This window comes from Carassius auratus, chromosome 37 (assembly GCF_003368295.1).
Source record: "Carassius auratus strain Wakin chromosome 37, ASM336829v1, whole genome shotgun sequence".
Taxonomy (NCBI): domain Eukaryota; kingdom Metazoa; phylum Chordata; class Actinopteri; order Cypriniformes; family Cyprinidae; genus Carassius; species Carassius auratus.
The window spans coordinates 12111052-12130075 of NC_039279.1; the positions used below are offsets into that span (position 1 = coordinate 12111052).

Below are 19024 nucleotides of genomic sequence, written 5' to 3' on the forward strand. Positions count from 1 at the left end.
CGCCTAGGGCACCAACAGAGCCTGGGCCAGCCCTGCTGCCTGCCAGCAATTAAAAATCTGGTTGGCCTGATAGATCGTACTTGTGAAATGAGAAATTGCTGTATGCTGAACTCGTTTGTAAACTGGCGTGTTCCTCATCAGCAACTGAAACTAGGGTAAGTCCCAAATAGCGAGTTCTGCAAATAAGAAATACTTGTCCTCCCATGTACACTTGCATCCGTTTCTTTTCACGTGAAGGGGGAGTAGATACTGCATGCAAACAGGTTCACAGTTCGCACGTCTAAACACGTCAGTGTACCCCTCGTCTTGATGATCCGACAGATGCGAACTTGTTCGCTGGTGGAAGCCGCAGGATGTTGACGAACATCCTGCACCAACTCAATTAAACAGATGTGCAGAAGAATTTCAGACGTCTGGGCCAGTTCATGCGAGAGGAGTTGAATGGGGAAAGTTTGGACCGTGTTTGCGGTTATTTTATAAAATGGTAAGTGCCTTTATTTACCACTTTGAGAAGTTTTTTTTTAAACATCTGGTTTCAACCAGGAATGACGCGCACTGGTGAATTTATATTCCGTTTTTAAAAACAAAACGACACGAAACTTTATAAGTTTTCTTACTTTATTATTACACCTATTAGAATAAATTAATTTTGTAACGATTTGACGCATTCTTTTAAAGACAAAAAATAAATATCTAATAATAATAATGCTGGGTTTAACTATGCCAAATGTAATAATTTGCAATTATTTTTGCTCTTCTAAAAACGTTCTTAGGTTTAACCTAATAGATTATTAGTCAAAATCATGACAAGTGTCTTTAAGATTTGCAGGTGCAAAATATAGGCTAATTGTATATGTAAATCTATTATTAATTGCTATTTTGGTTGTGCTGCTTTCTGTTTTGCAGACAACTTCTGAAGGAAACCACTTTAAATCTGAGATGCATTTACACACATAAAATGTGTTTATATACTGACATGGCACACTTTTAATTTAGGAAGTTGAGAGTAAATAATCCCAGAAATCAACAGTTAGACAAGCCTACCTTCAATCTGTTCAATTTATGTGTTTTTTTTCATGTTGCATTGAAAAAAATTTGCAATTGGGACTGTTTCCACAGTTGACTGATATCAAGATTAGAAGAGTCATAGAGTACAGCACAAGTTCAGTTGCATAATAAGGGGGACAAAAACTGGTGTCATCTTATCCTGACAGTGTACATAGTGTACAGAGCCACATTTTATTGTTTTTACTGTAACTCTTTGTGGCTTTAAACTATGCATCTCATTTTCCACACCGTTGTCTCTTATTTTAATAGACTAACAACTAGTGTCAAGGTATATTTTAGGATGCCAAAAACTGGATGGTATTTAGTGGGGGGAAACTGCTTTTTAACTGGGACAAAGGGGGAAGAGGGGTCAGGGAGGCAGACTGCAAGGCCAAAGTTAATATGGCAACCCGCCAAGCTGGGCTCTCTCTCATAAACACTTCCCATGAATGCAGTCATGCATCATTTTACTCTTTACTGTGAATCATTTGAAAGAGCGAAGAGGAGCCCCAAACCCTGGAAGATGTCACATTTTCAGAGAATATGTGCATCACCAATTGTGCCTGTTAATCATTTTAGCTGAGATTGTTAGTTATTCCTGTCTGTTTTGCTGACTGTGTCATCTTGCACTCAGCAGAGTCACTGACCGGGCCTCACATCTGCAGAAGGAATTCCATGACAGTGTGAGTGTGGCGGCAGAGAGGTGCAACTTGTGTTTAAGACTGGGTGTTTTGAAGTTTTGGAAGGCAATAAAGGTGGTGGGAAGGACAGATTCCATGGCTCCGGAGAAGAAGAAAGGAGGCGTCCTTCCACCTGATGGAGGGTGGGGATGGATGATCGTGGCTGGCTGCTTTGTGGTAACTGTTTGCACCAGAGCTGTTACGAGGTAAGCTTTTTGGAGGGTGTAAGCTGTTATTCATACCTGTGTAGAACTAGAACTAGTTTTAAGCAAACTTTATTGAAAGGTGGGGGTTTTCAGCTATATCCTAGAGTTTACCTTGATGTTCAGTACCTTAAGAATATTGTATCTCCTTAAAATGTCAGGATTTGTTTCTCAAATGGGTTGAACCTGTTAAATAGTACATACTTTTGATTAGTACAGTACATGAGGCACAACTATATTTAGTTCATTCCACGCTGAGAATTACCTAGAATGAGTCACTGGTTCACAAAGTGACAAGTGCTATCTGGTGTTTCTGCAGCAGCCTTTGAGGTCAGGTTACATTTGACAGACTTGAAAACAACTTTCAGGTCTTTACACATGGATATAGATAACACAGTGTTTTTGTTGATGCTGTTGTTGTTGTTGTTTTGCATCCAATGGCCAGCAACTCTTAGGTATTTTTACTCCTTTGGTTATGTTGACACACTTGTGACATTTTTCTGTAATATGTTTAAAGAGTTAAAGTCTTTTCTTTTATACTGATTTAAACAAGGCTGTTCTGTTTAGCAGTATTTAGTTTTTCCCCTCAGGCAAGGAACGTCCTGAAATGACCACGCTAATTATGTTTCATTATTTCATTATTCAAATTAAATGATCATCGGCTTACATGGAAAGGTGTGAAATGCAAGAACCTGAAGGACAGGTCTGCAGATCCACTAATGATGTACTGTAGAACAGATGAAATTGCAAGATGGCTGGTTAGAATACAATAGTTTATGTGACCTCTCACCTCTTAAACAAGGACGCTTTTGACCATTTCTTAAGTCCTGTTGAGATAAGTGGTAATAATCAACCAGAGAGGTACTAGATGATGAAACTCTGTTAGAGCTTAAAGGGCAGCCTGTGGTTTTCGGATAAAAAAAGCCTTTTTAACCTCTTCTTTATCTTATGGATATTCCCTTAACCCCTTCAAAGCTCTTATCATCCACATATGTGTGTGTTATTCATCTTCTAAAGTAAGAATTTATGTTTTGAGACTGCAACTTGGCTTTGCCGACTGGGTTTTTTCACTGTGGACCAGTTGACTGAAGCACATCTCCTTCTTTGATGGCAGATGGCCAGACACGTCTTTTCTCAGTGGCAGAAGACGTGAGAGTTGCCGGCTGTCATACCCACACTGAGTGCTCAAACCCGAATGACCTGCATGGTGATGTAGTTTTGTTTGTTCAGGTGCAGAACAGGCACTGCAGAGGCTTGTGCCTCATTACCCCTTCTCAGTCTTTCATATCTAGACACCCACGAACCGCACGGCTCTTCGTTGTTACTCGCTGTGAATGGCACTGGACTTTTAAAACGTGCTGTTTGAAGTGTCACACTATAATCCTTTAAAACCACAGGTTCTATTGTGTGTGTTTTGTCTGATCAGAGTTGTCTTTTTCTCTTTTTCAGATGCATCTCCATATTCTTCGTTGAGTTTCAGATGCACTTTGGAAGAGATTACTCTGGGACAGCATGGATTCATTCATTAGTGGACTGCACAACCATGCTGTGTGGTATGTAATAATCTTATTGGTCAATAAAGTCATTCAACATTAATATATCACAGTCATCATTATTGGCCCAGTCTGAAGTAGGTTTTCCATCAGCAGAATTCAGTTACAAACTCTCTTTTCTAGATTGGTCACACAGTTGTTTTAGACAGAGTTTTTGCCCATCTGAGACAATAATGTTGCATAAGACACTAAAAAATACCTACGGCCTGTGGGAGACTGAAAACGTTCTCTTGAAGTTAGCAACACATAGTGAACATCTTGAGAGAACACAATAGTTTCTCAAGCTTGACCCCCCATAAAAAAACAGGCCTGTTTGCTTTCCTTACACCCAGTGCTCTCTGCTGTTGATAGTAAGAATTACATTAAGGAAAGAACATCATTAGGCAGCTGACGAGTAAACAAAAGACACAAGTAATGCTGTTATTATTTAAAGATTTCAAATAAAGAAATAAACCCAAAGAAGCAGTGGTTTTCTGTGAATTTAAAAGAGCTAAGAGCTAAAAACCCCCTTAGCTATTATAAATTCACTGTAAACCAAGGCATCACAGGGCTTATTGCTTTTTAATTAAATGGTCATTTTATATACGTAGTAAGGTTTCACAGAATAAAACATAGCAAATAAAGTGTAATGATAAAAATAAAAACTGTATCCTTCCATCAAACAATGTAGTTCCCACTGATCTATATATGACTGCATCGCTCATCGCATTCTAAACTGCCAACAGGCAGTGAAGCCACCGGGAGTGTTCGATCCACCATCTTAATAATCGCTACCGGCAGAGAGCACCATTGAGTCACATTCACAATACAATACACCTACAAATCCAGCCGGCCCAAGACTCGTACTCACATACTTTTGGATTATGAGTCCAACTCTCTAACCATTAGGCCACGACTTCGCCACAACACATTAAAAGCATAAATAGAAGCAAACAGGTTTCCAGAAATGGCAGCAACTTTTGAGCATATGACTCTTTACTTCAAATAAACTAGTTTTATTATTAAAACATTTTCTTTCTGGCCCTGAAAGAGGATAATATCCGGACTTGACTTAGGCTAAGATTCACGATAGCCTCGTGGGCAGCACATAGACATAGTCATAGAATGCTCCAAAAATACCAGATCCAATTGCAGCATTTATTGTAAAACATAAAAAAAAAATACAATGACTAAGGAGCAGATATCAGACACTCCACCAGAAAACAAAAGTTCAGGAGGTAGGTGGAAAGGAGGCGGATCAGGGGGAGGGAAGGCACACCTGAAGTAAACTGAGGACTTCTAGACTGGAGCAGGCTCTTGAGTGGATTCTGTGTGGAACCAGACTCCTGGACTGGAGCAAGTTCATGAGTGGACTCTGAGGGCTCCCAGACTGGAGTGTGCTCTTGAGTGGACTTGGAGGCGGCCCATGCACGCAAAACAGCCCTGAGGTAAAAGGCAAAGATGACCTTGATTATGGCAGCAGTAGTGAAATCAGGCAGCTCTGTGGCGATATCTGAGACCACCGGAGTCAGGTCTTCCGGGACCCACTGGAGTCAGAACCATGGGGGTAGTCTTTGCTGCCCTCTTCCACCTTGACTTTCACTTATGAGAAAGACTGAAGATTCACTATCAGCTAGAGCAGACTGGCATCTCCTGGGGCAGTGCAATCAGCTCAGATCGACATGACATTTATAAATTGCGGTAAAAGAGAAAATCAGTGAAGCTCCAAAAGTTGAGAGTCTAAAGCTCCTCCATCTCCTGAGGTGGCAAGGGATTGTCTAAGCAATCATTAAAAACCCAACCCAAAATCACAGTTCCAATTCTCCTGCCAATGTCCAAAAAGTCTGTGCCAGTCCACCCACTTGCATTCCCAGTTATCGGAGGTCCGCCAACATCCTAAGCAGAGCTTTCCACTCCTTCTTCAAAACAGGAAGAATATTTAGAATGCCCATAGTCCCCAAGTCGATATTTCAGTCTAGCTGCTGGATCTGTAAAAGACTGGTTTAGGGACCAGCACTGCCCTCTAGGACGTTGCGCACAACATCAGCGCTGGTGGGCAAGGGCTACACGGCAGGAGGTCAGGCCAGTGCGTGAATGCACACTATGTCTGTCTTACAGGCGTACCAGGCAGACCTGCTTAAGGAGCTGGATGAGGGTAAGGAGCTTAACTCCGATAACATTGCAGAGTTAAGACGAAGACTTACTCACGAGACTGCTCGTGCCATTGGGTGGTCCATGGCAGAAATGGTGGCAGTGGAGAGGCATCTGTGGTTGACCTTATCTGAGATGAGATAAAAGGATTAGGTCTTTCTCCTGGATGCCCCGCTGGCACCTTCTGGCCTGTTCAGGCGACGCTGTCAACTCAGTCCTCGACAGGTACCAGGAGGCCCATAAACAGGTGGTGGCATTTCAGTGGTTCCTCCATCACCGCTCTCTAGATCCGGGGGCTGCTGGTCGGGAGCAGGCCCTCTGCGTACCGGCTCCTCGTACAGAGAGGCACAGAAGAGTGTTGCCACCAGTGCTCCCCTGCCCCAGGACCGGAGGTCAAAGGGTTGGGGACTTCCTACCCTAAGCTGGATCTGAGGAGCATACATCAGGATCTGATCATAGATCTGCATCAGTTAAACCGTTCAGTCATGAGACTGAAGTTCAAGATGCCCACCATCAAGCAGGTTGCATCTCAAATCAGGTCCAAGGACTGGTTTGTCATGACAGATCTCAAAGATGCATACTTCCATGTCTCCATCCTTCCCCAACACAGGAAGTTTCTGAGGTTTGCTTTTGGGGGTGAAGCATACCAATATTGAGTACTTCCATTTGGCCTTGCACTCTCACCCCGCACGTTTACAAAGTATGTCTAAACTATATTGACGATTGGTTGATTTTAGAACAATCAGAGCAGATGGCAGTTCGACATCGAGATGTTCTTGCCCACATGGGGGAGATGGGTTTGAGACTGAATGCCAAGAAAAGTGTACTTTCTTCACTACAGAGGACCACTTATGTAGGCGTGGTGTGGGATTTGACCACAATGCAAGCACATCTGTCCCCTGCTCCTATCGAGTTGATCCTCACATCAGTCGATAGTCAGATAAGGTCAGTTACTCAATGTCAAGCAGTTTCAGAAATTGCTGGGTATGATGGTAACTTCGACTAAAGTGATATCTATTGGCCTGCTGGGCCTTTCAGTGGTGGCCAAGACCAAGGGATTTTTCCTCCGAGGGGGAATCCACTTCACAAGGCGATGAATCTGTGACTTAGATATGTTGAAGAAACCTTGGTTCTTGAATCAAGGCCCGGTGCTGTAAGCTCTTTGTCCCTGTGTAATGCTAGCGACGGATGTATCCCTCACCGGCTGGGGTGAGGTCATGAGTGGCCACCCTGCCCGTGCTCTGTGGAGTGGTCGCCATCTGACATGGCATATCAATTGTCTGTAGATACTGGCCATGTATCAAGCATTAAAACACTTCCTCCCAGACCTGAGAGGTCACAATGTGTTGGTGCACACTGACAACACATCAGTGGTCTCTTACATCAACCACCAGGGAGGTCTGCATTCGCGACCCTTACACAAGCTGGCACACCAGAGCCTTGTGTGGTCCCAAGACAAACTCCTCTCACTCAGAGCAGTATACATTCCTGGATACTCAATATGGGAGCAGACGTCCTGTCGAGACGGGTAGAGGCTCAGGGAATGGATGCCCCGGGGTGGTGAAGCAGATATGGAGAGTTCTTGGCCAGGCTCAGGTGGACCTCTTTTTGACTCAAGAGACATTGCAATGCCCACTCCAGTTCTCTCTAGTTCATCCAGCTCCTCTGGGACTGGACACTATGGTACAGACTTGGCCAAGACTTTGTCTGTATGCTTTTCCCCCAATCTCTCTGCTCCCGGGAGTTCTGGCGAGAGCACGCCGGTACTGGGTTTGGCTATTATTAGTAGCCCCATTCTGGCCGGGCCGAGTATAGTTCTCAGATCTCATCTCACTCCTCAACGGCTCTCCATGGGAGATTCCAGTCAGGAGAGATCTACTCAGAGTTGTGGAAACTGTGGGTGTGGCCCCTGAGGGGGCACAGCTCATAGCATCTGGTCTCTCAACCGGGGTTGTTGAGGCCATCCTCCAATCCAGAGCTCCCTCAACAAGGCAACTGTATGCCATGAGGTGGAAGCCTTCACCTCATGGTGCAGAGACCGCCAGCTTGACCCAGCTAACTGCCCAGTTGGTACAATTCTGGAGTTTCTACAAGCCAGGTTCGCTGCAGGGTTGACCCACTCCACTTTAAAAGTTTATGTAGCAGTCATTGGGGCCTACCATGTCCCCCTCGGGGGCCAGTCAGTGGGCAGACACCCCACGTTTTCTCCACGGTGCGCTGAGGCTGAGACCTGAGACTTGGCTGTGGTGTTAGAGGCTCTGTGTAAAGCTCCATTTGAACTGATTCAGGAGATATCAGATCGTCATCTGAATATAAAGACTGCCTTCCTGTTGGCAATTACTTCTCTAAAGAGAGTTGGAGACCTTCAGGCCCTCTCAGTGGCCCCTACTCATCTTGACTTTGTGCCCAGCATGGCTAAAGCATTTCTATATCGAGCAGGTTATGTTCCAAAGGTTCCCTCTGTCACACCACAACTGAGCAGTGAGTGCTGAGTGCAGCAGGCCTTAACTCCATGTGTCCAGTTTGAATGCTGGACACATACGTCCACAGAGCTGCCTTGTGGAGAAGGACGGACCAGCTGCTGATGTGTCATGTGTGGATTACAATGCTTGTATTTACAGTTTTGTACCATTTACCTCGACACTTCACTTTGCATCATCAGACCTATTGTATCTGTCTTCAGCACACAGAGCCTTTACTGTATACATATAATCAGTGTCGTTGGGCTGTCGCCTAGGGCACCATCAGCTGAAGGGGCACCAATGAGCGCTCATACTGGCACTAAATTTAGCATGGTTATGATAAAGAGTGGCATGGTCACCCTGAAATATGACTGTCACCCTCAATGGATCCCCCAACATTAGAGTACTATCAATCTGATGATGCATGTATGCAATTGGATCAGGGTGCTGTAAATGGCTGCCTGATTGTTGCATGCAAAGTTTGAATTTGGAAAGCTCAATAATGCCATGAGATCAGTGAGCCCTGTAAGTGTTTTGGCAAGGTAATGCCTTATTTTTTTTATTTTTTATTTTTTTGCCATGCAATAAAGCTAAGTTCAAAGGCCAATTTAAAAATATTGGTTCAGTAAATAAAGTGCACAAAATCATTATTTTGTATTTGTGGCAGTGGATAAATCATGTTGCAAGACTGGTTCAAAAGGTGTACGTTTTTGCACCAATGCATTGTTAAAGGATCAGTGTGTCATGTAATATTCCCATATGAACTTTAATAGCCAATTAAAAACATATTTGTACAATAAAATTTGCTAATTCACAAGATTAGTAAATTCTAATTCACCTTTATTTATATAGCGCTTTAAACAAAATACATTGCGTCAAAGCAACTGAACAACATTCATTTGGAAAACTGTGTCTCAATAATGCCAAATTATAGTTAAAGGCAGTTCATCATTGAATTCAGTTATGCCATCTCTGTTCAATTTAAATAGTGTCTGTGCATTTATTTGCAATCAAGTCAACGATATCACTGTAAATGAAGTGACCCCAACTAAGCAAGCCAGAGGCGACAGCGGCAAGGAACCGAAACTCCATCGGTGACAGAATGGAGAAAAAAAACCTTGGGAGAAACCAGGCTCAGTGTGGGGGCCAGTTCTCCTCTGACCAGACGAAACCAGTAGTTCAATTCCAGGCTGCAGCAAAGTCAGATTGTGCAGAAGAATCATCTGGTTTCTGTGGTCTTGTCCCGGTGGTCCTCTGAGACAAGGTCTTTACAGGGGATCTGTATCTGGGGCTCTAGTTGTAAGAGTTGGGGTACTCGAACTCGGACTCGAGTCCAATTTTGAATGAACTCAGACTTGTCATGCACTCGGGTGTATTTGTACTCGGACTTGACATGGACTTGAACATTTTGGACTTGGAAAATATTCAGAGTACAGTCGAGTCCGCGTGTGTAACAATAAAACCAGCATAAAATTGAGATGATAAATTAATGAATGTCTCCCCTGATGTCATTTTACTGCACCACACCGGCAGGCAGCAGTAGCATATCATCTCATGCTTACAGACGAAACACACGCATCACTCACTGGATATCAATGTGGATTAGTGATGGAAAGTTTGATTCTTTTCCGCGAACCGGTTCTTTCGGAAGGTTTGATTCAATAAACCGGTTTAAAAAAATGGTTCACTGGTTCTTTTACGCTCGACGTAATGGCTGGCATTGGCGATGTCGATCAAACATTCAAATATATAAAGTCACTAATCATAATTTCAGTCAGTTAAAAACCTCATAATCATGAAAAGTTTACAATTAAGTTTTGCAACAACACACCCAAATGCAGCAACTGCAATAATGTGCATACGAGAATTTAAGTCTTGAAGATATAAAGTAAATTAGGTGTCATCAGCGCAGAAACCATGATCCATTTACTATACATAATCCATTGCGATGTATTTGTTATTAAATGAACTTACGTTTCGTCGGATTGCCCTTCATTCAAGCCCTCGGATTACCTGCACTCATAACATTAGCACAGAATCAGTTCAGAATCAATCACCAAAAGAATCAGTTCGGTTCAGACGCGCTGTGAGTCAGTCGGTTTCACGCTGAATCACGCATGCGCAGTATCATCAGCTCCTCGGTTCTCGAACTGGACGCCTCCGAAAAAAAAAAACGGTTTTCTGTTCAGTTTACTGATGATCCGAAAAACGATGCTACCAATTCTTGACTCGAAAACGAGCATCGCTCAAACCAGCACGTGCTGCAGTTCAGTTTCATCAGCTGCTCTACTCGTGTTCATGTTCTGTTTACTACAAACTCAATTTGTGAATCTGTCTTCATTAACTATAAATACAGTACAGATATTTCATAAATAATCCCTTATTCCTCTTAAACATAGTCTTTAGAGTCTTAATTATTGTCCAACTTCCCTGAAAACCCCTTTGGCCCATACATAATCTACAATATACAGATTAGAAACATGCATCTTAAAAAATATATATATATATATATATATATATATATATATATATATATATATATATATTAGTTATTTTAGCACACTTTCCGATGTTTAACAAAATACTTGAAAAATTACATGCATGCGCAGTATCATCGGTTCATCGGCTCTCAAATCGGACGCAACCGAAAGAAACGGTTTTCGGTTCAGTGTACTGGTGATCCAAAAACCGATACAACCGAGTACCAAAGACAGCAGCAGCAACCAACAGATGCTGCGCAGCTCAGCATTGCAGGATTTGCAAGACTAGAATTGGCCAAACAAGCAGTGCTACTTTATGATGCAAGTTCTCCCAAGACAACAGGAAATTCATAATGCCATCATTAAGGATCTCCTCATTGGCTGCACTTTACCTCTGTCGAATGTGGGGGAGAGGCATTAAATAATTGAAATGTCAGCTTTAACTCAGAATCAGAATCAGAAAGAGCTTTATTGGCAAGTATGCTTACGCATACAAGGAATTTGTTTTAGTGACATAAGCTTCCAGTACACAGAGACAACAACACTCAGACAAAAAAAAAGAGAGAGATTTACAAATTAGCAAATAAATAAGTGTATAAACAATTGTGCTATACATGATAATGGAATAGGATTGAGTGAGATGTTCTAGGATGGAGGGTTAACAAATAAATATATTATATTTATAATAAATATAACTGGAGGACAATATAGTGTGATACAATAATAAAACAGGTTCATTTGTATTTTCATGCACTTGTAATACAATAAAACCTTTGAAACCTTTTTTGATAGGAAGCTAGTTCTGTTGACATAAAATAAAAATGTTCAATGGCAATGACTAGATGTAACAGTGGTATTTTTTATTACATTTTTATATTGCCATTGGTTAAATGGGTTGAAAGGTTAAAATATTAATAGAATGTAAAAATTTACAATACCAATTTATAATCTTTTTTAATTTAATTACTTTCTGGACTCGGGCGGACTCGACTCGGACTCGGCCTTTAAGAACTCGGACTTGAGTCCAACTCGGCCCCTTTTGGACTCGGACTTGGACTTGGACTTGATGTTTCTGGACTTGGTCTTGACTCGTACTCGACAAAGGTGGACTCGGACCCAACTCTACTAGTTGTCCTGGTCTCAGCTGTCTTTCAGGGCAGTAGAGGTCCTTTCTAGGTGCTGATCCACCATCTGGTCTGGATACGTACTGGATCCGGGTGACTGCAGTGATCCTCTGATCTGGACACAGACTGGATCTGGTGGCCACGGTGACCTCGGAACAAAAGAGAAACAGACAAATATTAGCGTAGATGCCATTCTTCTAATGTGGTAGCAAGTACATCAGGTGTTATGTGAAGTGTTTCCGGTTCCGGTTTACCTAATTAATGCAGCCTAAAAATCCTTTAACGGATTTGGATATTAAAAGCATATTAGTATGTTATGTGAATGCCAGGTTAAAGAGATGGGTCTTTCTAGATTTAAACTGCAAGAGTGTGTCTGCCTCCCGAACAATGTTAGGTAGGTTATTCCAGAGTTTAGGCGCCAAATAGGAAAAGGATCTGCCGCCTGCAGTTGATTTTGATATTCTAGGTATTATCAAATTGCCTGAGTTTTGAGAACGTAGCGGACGTAGAGGAGTATAATGTAAAAGTAGCTCATTTAAATACTGAGGTGCTAAACCATTCAGGGCTTTATAAGTAATAAGCAATATTTTAAAATCTATACGATGTTTGATAGGGAGCCAGTGCAGTGTTGACAGGACAGGGCTAATATGGTCATACTTCCTGGTTCTAGTAAGAACTCTTGCTGCTGCATTTTGGACTAGCTGTAGTTTGTTTACTAAGCGTGCAGAACAACCACCCAATAAAGCATTACAATAGTCTAACCTTGAGGTCATAAATGCATGGATTAACATTTCTGCATTTGACATTGAGAGCATAGGCCGTAATTCAGATATATTTTTGAGATGGAAAAATGCAGTTTTACAAATGCTAGAAACGTGGCTTTCTAAGGAAAGATTGCAATCAAGTAGCACACCTAGGTTCCTAACTGATGACGAAGAATTGACAGAGCAACCATCAAGTCTTAGACAGTGTTCTAGGTTATTACAAGCAGAGTTTTTAGGTCCTATAATTAACACCTCTGTTTTTTCTGAATTTAGCAGTAAGAAATTACTCGTCATACAGTTTTTTTATATCGACTATGCATTCCATTAGTTTTTCAAATTGGTGTGTTTCACCGGGCCGCAAAGAAATATAGAACTGAGTATCATCAGCATAACAGTGAAAGCTGACACCATGTTTCCTGATGATATCTCCCAAGGGTAACATATAAAGCGTGAAGAGTAGTGGCCCTATTACTGAGCCTTGAGGTACTCCATACTGCACTTGTGATCGATATGATACATCTTCATTCACTGCTACGAACTGATGGCGGTCATATAAGTATGATTTAAACCATGCTAATGCACTTCCACTGATGCCAACAAAGTGTTCAAGTCTATGCAAAAGAATGCTGTGGTCAATTGTGTCAAACGCAGCACTAAGATCCAATAAAACAAATAGAGAGATACACCCACGATCAGATGATAAGAACAGATCATTTGTAACTCTAAGGAGAGCAGTCTCAGTACTGTGATACAGTCTAAATCCTTACTGGAAATCCTCACATATACCATTTTTCTCTAAGAAGGAATATAATTGTGAGGATACCACCTCATTTTCTCACGAGCAAGTTTTGAAGGGGACACCAATAAAACAGGCAAAATTGTACTTAAGGATATGTGTACAGAGAGGAAAGCCTTACTATTGCATGGAGAACATTCCATTATCCTTCTTCTCAACATTTATTTTTGGTTCAATGAAAAAGCTGACTAAATTGACCAAAACATTCTTCAAAAAATGTTTTCAAAACACGTTTTTGAAGTTGTTTACACAATCAAGCCACCAAAATACAATGGAATTTGAACTTAACTTCAACTTTTATTTATTTATATAGCACATTTAATAGCAATGTTGTTGCTTCAGTTATAATTAAAACATGCATATGTAAAAACATTTGCCTTTTCTAGCAAAATGAAAGCATACACACTCTTAGACATACACCCTCACACAACTGTATAGTGAGATCGGTATAGATGTGAAAGACGGGGGGAAAAACAAAAAATAATAATTTATTTTTTGGGGATCAATTTTTTATTTCTTTTTCAAAGAGAGGGTCATATACAATTGCATACAATTTCTTCTCCAAAAATATACCATACAAAATTGACCCTCTAAACCCTCAATCACCCAGCCCCCCAGCGGTCCCCAAGTCCAGGCCACCTTAACAATAAAAAAATGCAATCAAAAACCAAATTGCCTACAAAATTTGAAGAAGAGAAAATAAATAAATAAATAAAATAAATAAATAAAATAAAATGCAATATAAATAATAGATACTCCAAAATTAAAAAACATTTTTTACAAATAAAATATGAAATAAATAAATACATACAAAATATGTATTTATTAATATTATTAATATTAATATTAATATAGCAACCGCACTAATCTAATCTAATGTACAAGACTTGTATATGCGTACACTATGGGTGTGTGTAGGATGTTATTAAACAAGCTAGGTAAACGCCTGTATAAAATGCCTGTTATAATCGCTAACAGCGCAGACTACATCGGTGACAAAAGTACATTTGGTACACAATAATTTTTTTGGACATGACTCAGCATCATCTATATTAAGGCGAAAATAATCACTTCATCCGATGTTTAATGTGAATAAAGTAAGCTAGACTTATGGAGTTCCACAACTACTGAACACGTTGTTATCTCACACCGGACTTTGTGTGTGTGTGTGTGTTGGTGGTGGTGAGGTAAAAGGGGAACAGGCAGTGGACCAAAGCAATGTGAGGCAAAGCAGGGTGAACTCTAGATGTTTAAAACTTTTTTTTTTGTTGTTGCTCAGTTTGCATTTGTATTGTTTAACTACTTACACAGTTAGTTTAACTAGATATCATTATATTATTTACAATACACATATTTCAATTATATTTTTTGGGGGGGGGGCAACCCTCAGATAGGGGTCGTCCCCCCCCCCCCCCCGCGATTTCCGCCTATGGGAGCAGCGTCATAGAGCATCACAGTCCTGTCCACAACTGGTGCCGAAAGTAAAAATTCAATGCAATTTCTGCATTGACTTTTGGGAAATAAGCCATAAAAACGTAACCATACATGGTGGACTTAAAAACAGCTACGGCTGTACTAAGCGATAGTATATGCTTATATAAATGCCAAAAGTTCATGGGGCACTAACCTTGTTTTTGAGATAAATGCCTCTTATTCGCGATGTCTTGGATAAGTACTTCATTACCCACAATCCTGAACAATCCCACAATCCCACAGTGATGCATCTGATTGGTGGAACTTGTGTAATGTCTGGTTAAACCCCGCAAAGGTCTGTGAAGGCTGAAGATCATTAATAAAAAAATAAAATAAAATAAAAACCTGTGTTGCACAAGGCAAAAGTTCACGCGGGCAGCCATCATGAAGTCGCTCAAAAGGCTCGTTCGCGGCTGTGGGCTTCAGTCCAATTCAGTGAGGTGCGGTGGTTTATGGGATGAGTAGTTCCTGGGCTCGAAATGAAAATATGTACACAGTCTTGTACCTTTGACTTTTTTTTTGATTTTCTCTTACTTTTTTCACTCTAAATGATATGTTGTATGCTTATGAGTTCAGCCATAGCTGGTTATCATCAGACATGCTCTAAAACTCTTTAGATAAGGATTTTTCCGAAAGTCAATGAGAAAAATGAATGGGAAATTTACTTCCGGCACCAGAGCTCTCTCGGGCTGTGGGCGGGACTGTGATGCTCTATACACATAGAGGGCAGAGTGTCACGTTATTTAAACTGGAAGTTCACATGTTAATAAACAGCAAAGGATTAAGTGGCTGCATTGATTAATTTTATGCCACTTATCTGGCGTTTATATGTAGTTTGGGGTGGCAAAGGGTTTTATAGATTTGACTGAAATAATAATTTACAATTTAAATCAATGTTTCAAGAAACAACAACAAAATAATTTAACAAAAAAAAAAAATACATAAAAGCAGCCATTGATAATATCAAAACGTATCCAAATTCTAATTAATAAAATTAATTTATGAGTGAATTATGTTAAATGCCTTATCTACTAGGGATTGTTACATACCAGTAAGTAACAGGCCACCTCCATCGTTGGGCCCTAGGGCTTCAGTCCTACCTAGCTCTTATGTTAATCCGGCCCTTGCCATTTTTCAGTCTTTGGTTTCACATGAACCTTCAGACATCGTTATAAAATGCTGGTTTGGTGCTCATGAAACATTTCTTATAATCAATTTTGAAAACAGCTGATTAATATTTTTGTGGAAACCTACTAATTTTTTCAGGATTATTTAATGAATAGAGATTTCACAAGAACAGCACATTTATTTAAAATAGAAATCTTTTGTTAATACATAAAACTGTCACTTTTGATCAATTTAATTGCATCTTTGTTGAATACAAGTATAAATTTATATTTTAAAAAAGGCCCTTATTTAAGTGTACATGTATGGAAACCCAGCATTACATTAAATATTACTTACATGTTTACTCTATGTAATATTTTTGTTGTTGTTTTTATGATTTTTTTTTCTTCCTGATATATTATTATTAATATGATTTGCACAATGTTTATTCACATTACTTTTTGCAGCTCCACTCGGAAGCCTGATCGGGAATCGGTTGTCATGCCGTGTAGCTGTAATGCTAGGAGGATTTTTGTCCTCCATAGGTTTAGTCCTCAGCTCCTTCGCCACCAGCCTGGAATATCTTTACCTTACCCTGGGAGTGTTAACTGGTAAGAGTCCTAAGAATAAAACACTGACCTACAGACTCATTTTCTGTACTTTGTATGTAGTGGTTTTATTTCATATTCTTCTTTTTAGGGCTTGGGTTTGCCCTTTGCTACACTCCTGCTATTGCCATGGTCGGTATCTATTTCTTTGAAAGGAAGGCTTTGGCCTATGGCATTGCCATGTCTGGGAGTGGCATTGGGACCTTCATACTTGCCCCAGTAGTACAGCTGCTAATCGAACACTACTCATGGAGAGGAGCCCTCCTTATTTTAGGGGGCTTTGTGTCTAACCTGTGTGTATGTGGAGCTCTGTTACGGCCTATCATTCTAAAAGAAGAGGAGGCCTGTCCACTTCCAGTGGACTCTGAGTGCGAGTATGGTGTTAAGCCACCAGCAGTGAACAGCGTTCCTACAGGGAGCGCTGTGGGAGATAAATTAGAAGTAGATGCTAAACAACGTTGTCTTCAGTCCATGCAGGAATGCCACTTTTTGCTCATGCCTGACTTCCTGGTGCTGGCAGGCTCCTTCCTGTTGCTGGCCAGTGGGTGCAGTCTGCCGTTTGTGTACCTAGTACCGTATGCGCTAGATGTAGGTGTCAGTCATCAGCATGCTGCCTTCCTGATGTCCATACTAGGGGTCATTGACATCATTGGCAACATCACATTTGGCTGGTTCACTGACAGGAGGTATGTTGTTTTGTCCTGTATTACTATTGCATTACAGTCAAAAACAGAAATAGGTAATTTATTGACTGAGACAAATGTTGTTTCTTTTCTTAAGATCTGATTATCAGTTTTTCTTAGAACAGATTTAGTTTTCCAATAAAAAGCTGGGTCAATGACATGACAATATTTTTTCCTAGATCTTATGACAATGACTTTTGCATGAATTTTCTTATTAGTATTAATTTTGATTTATTGTTTTTTTGTTTTTGTTTTTTTTTGTAAAACAAACAAAAAAAAAATAGCATGGTGATAAACTTGTCCTGATATCATGAATTCATTAAAAGAACATATTTGAAAATTTAAGAAAATAATAATGACAATGTGTTAGATGTGTATACTCCCAATGTCACAAGTGCAGAAGGAGAAGACTCAGATGTAACATTAACAACTAAGGTTTTATTCACATGTATTTTAGAGAAGCAGCGTGGTAACCAGGTGAGTACTGTATATAATTCAATGAATATAGATTGCTCTTAGCTGGAATATAAATAATTATTTGTTTCAGGTACTGGCGGGTGTGCAGTGATGCATTAGTGAAGACTGGAAATTAAGACTAATTGAAGACCGGTAAGTATATAAGAAAGTAGCCAGGTAAGTGGAGGACGAGACCAGACAAGAAAAAAGTGGAGAGTAATTGCTCTTATACATAGGATGGAGCCAGTTGAGCAGGAAGCTAACAAGGCAGAACAGATGGAGCTGAGCCCTTCCAATGCAGAGCAGAAGTACTGTAACTGAAGATTCCCACAGTAAAACAGATGCCCATCAGAGCAGTGTAGACTAAGGATCCCTATGGTGGAGCAGATGACCACCAGAGTAATGTAGATGGGCTTAAAAAACACCAGAGTGGAGCTGACGACCACCACAGCAGTGTACAGTAGCTGGTGCTGAAGACCTCCAAGGTGGAGCAGCTAACGACCAGAGTAGTTTAGATGGGCTTAAAGAATACCACAGCAGAGCAGATGACCACCAGGGCAGATGTGGAGGGACTGGAATATAAAGAGATATGGAGTAAGTAATGGCCTCAGGCGGCATCTCCAAGCAGACTTGAGACCATCTGGATAGCCGGCTGAATTGGGACCGTCTGGAGGGCCAGCTGACTTAGGACCATCTCGAGTGCTATTTGATTTTTGACCATCTGAAAGGGCCAGTTGAGAGACAGTCATCTGGAGGGCTGGCTGAGGAACTGGGGTTTGTAAGGCCGGCTGAGGTATTGGCATCTGTATGGCTGGTCTTGAGAAACAATAGATAGGAGAACAGAAGATTCCATTGGCTGCTCTGGCCGAGACACAGAAGGCAGAAGAAGAGAAGATCCCATCAGCTGAAGTGGCCAGGATGTAGGAAAACAAGAGATTCTGTCGGCAGCCATGGTCACTTCTGGGTAACCAAGTAACCCAAGGTTGCCTTCTTGGGTCACCGACTGACAGACCGAAAACTCAAGAACGACCTCAATGGTCGTATCAGGATAAACAGGCAATTTGGGAACTAACACCTCCACTTTGCTATGAGTGGTAGGGGAGTGTGCGGCCCAAACACATAAAAAAAAAAAAAAGTGATGTGACATACAGCAAAGTATGGTGACCCATACTGTTCTGAATTTAACCCATCCAAAGTGCACACACACAGCAGTGAACACACACACCGTGAACACACCTGGAGCAGTGGGCAGACATTTATGCTGCGGCGACCGGGGAGTATGTGTACATACATAGTATGTTTACTACTTTACTAGGATGAGCTCTGGGATGAGAGCAATTCAGGGGTTATAGTGGGCTCCCATGTAGATTTAGATAGTAATGGCCTTGACACTGACTTCTGGGGGAAGAATGGGCTGACATTCTCAATGAGTCGACACTGGAGTGCACTCAGGGGCTG

The 19024-nt window shown here is 41.0% G+C and overlaps 1 protein-coding gene across 3 annotated transcripts in view; it reads left to right on the top strand.

Moving 5' to 3' along the window:
- Positions 1 to 19024, top strand: part of LOC113056207 (monocarboxylate transporter 12-B-like) — a 26283-nt gene continuing 7259 nt past the window's right edge. The window contains exons 1-6 of one of the 3 annotated variants that reach the window (XM_026222803.1): positions 1 to 155; positions 238 to 484; positions 1682 to 1933; positions 3380 to 3483; positions 16287 to 16430; positions 16519 to 17113. In XM_026222803.1, coding sequence (XP_026078588.1) covers positions 426 to 484; positions 1682 to 1933; positions 3380 to 3483; positions 16287 to 16430; positions 16519 to 17113 — 1154 coding nt within the window. In that variant the 5' untranslated portion in view covers positions 1 to 155; positions 238 to 425. Of the gene's footprint in view, positions 156 to 209; positions 485 to 1681; positions 1934 to 3379; positions 3484 to 16286; positions 16431 to 16518; positions 17114 to 19024 lie in introns of those variants that run through there. The other 2 variants (XM_026222805.1, XM_026222804.1) reach the window with 2 other exon arrangements.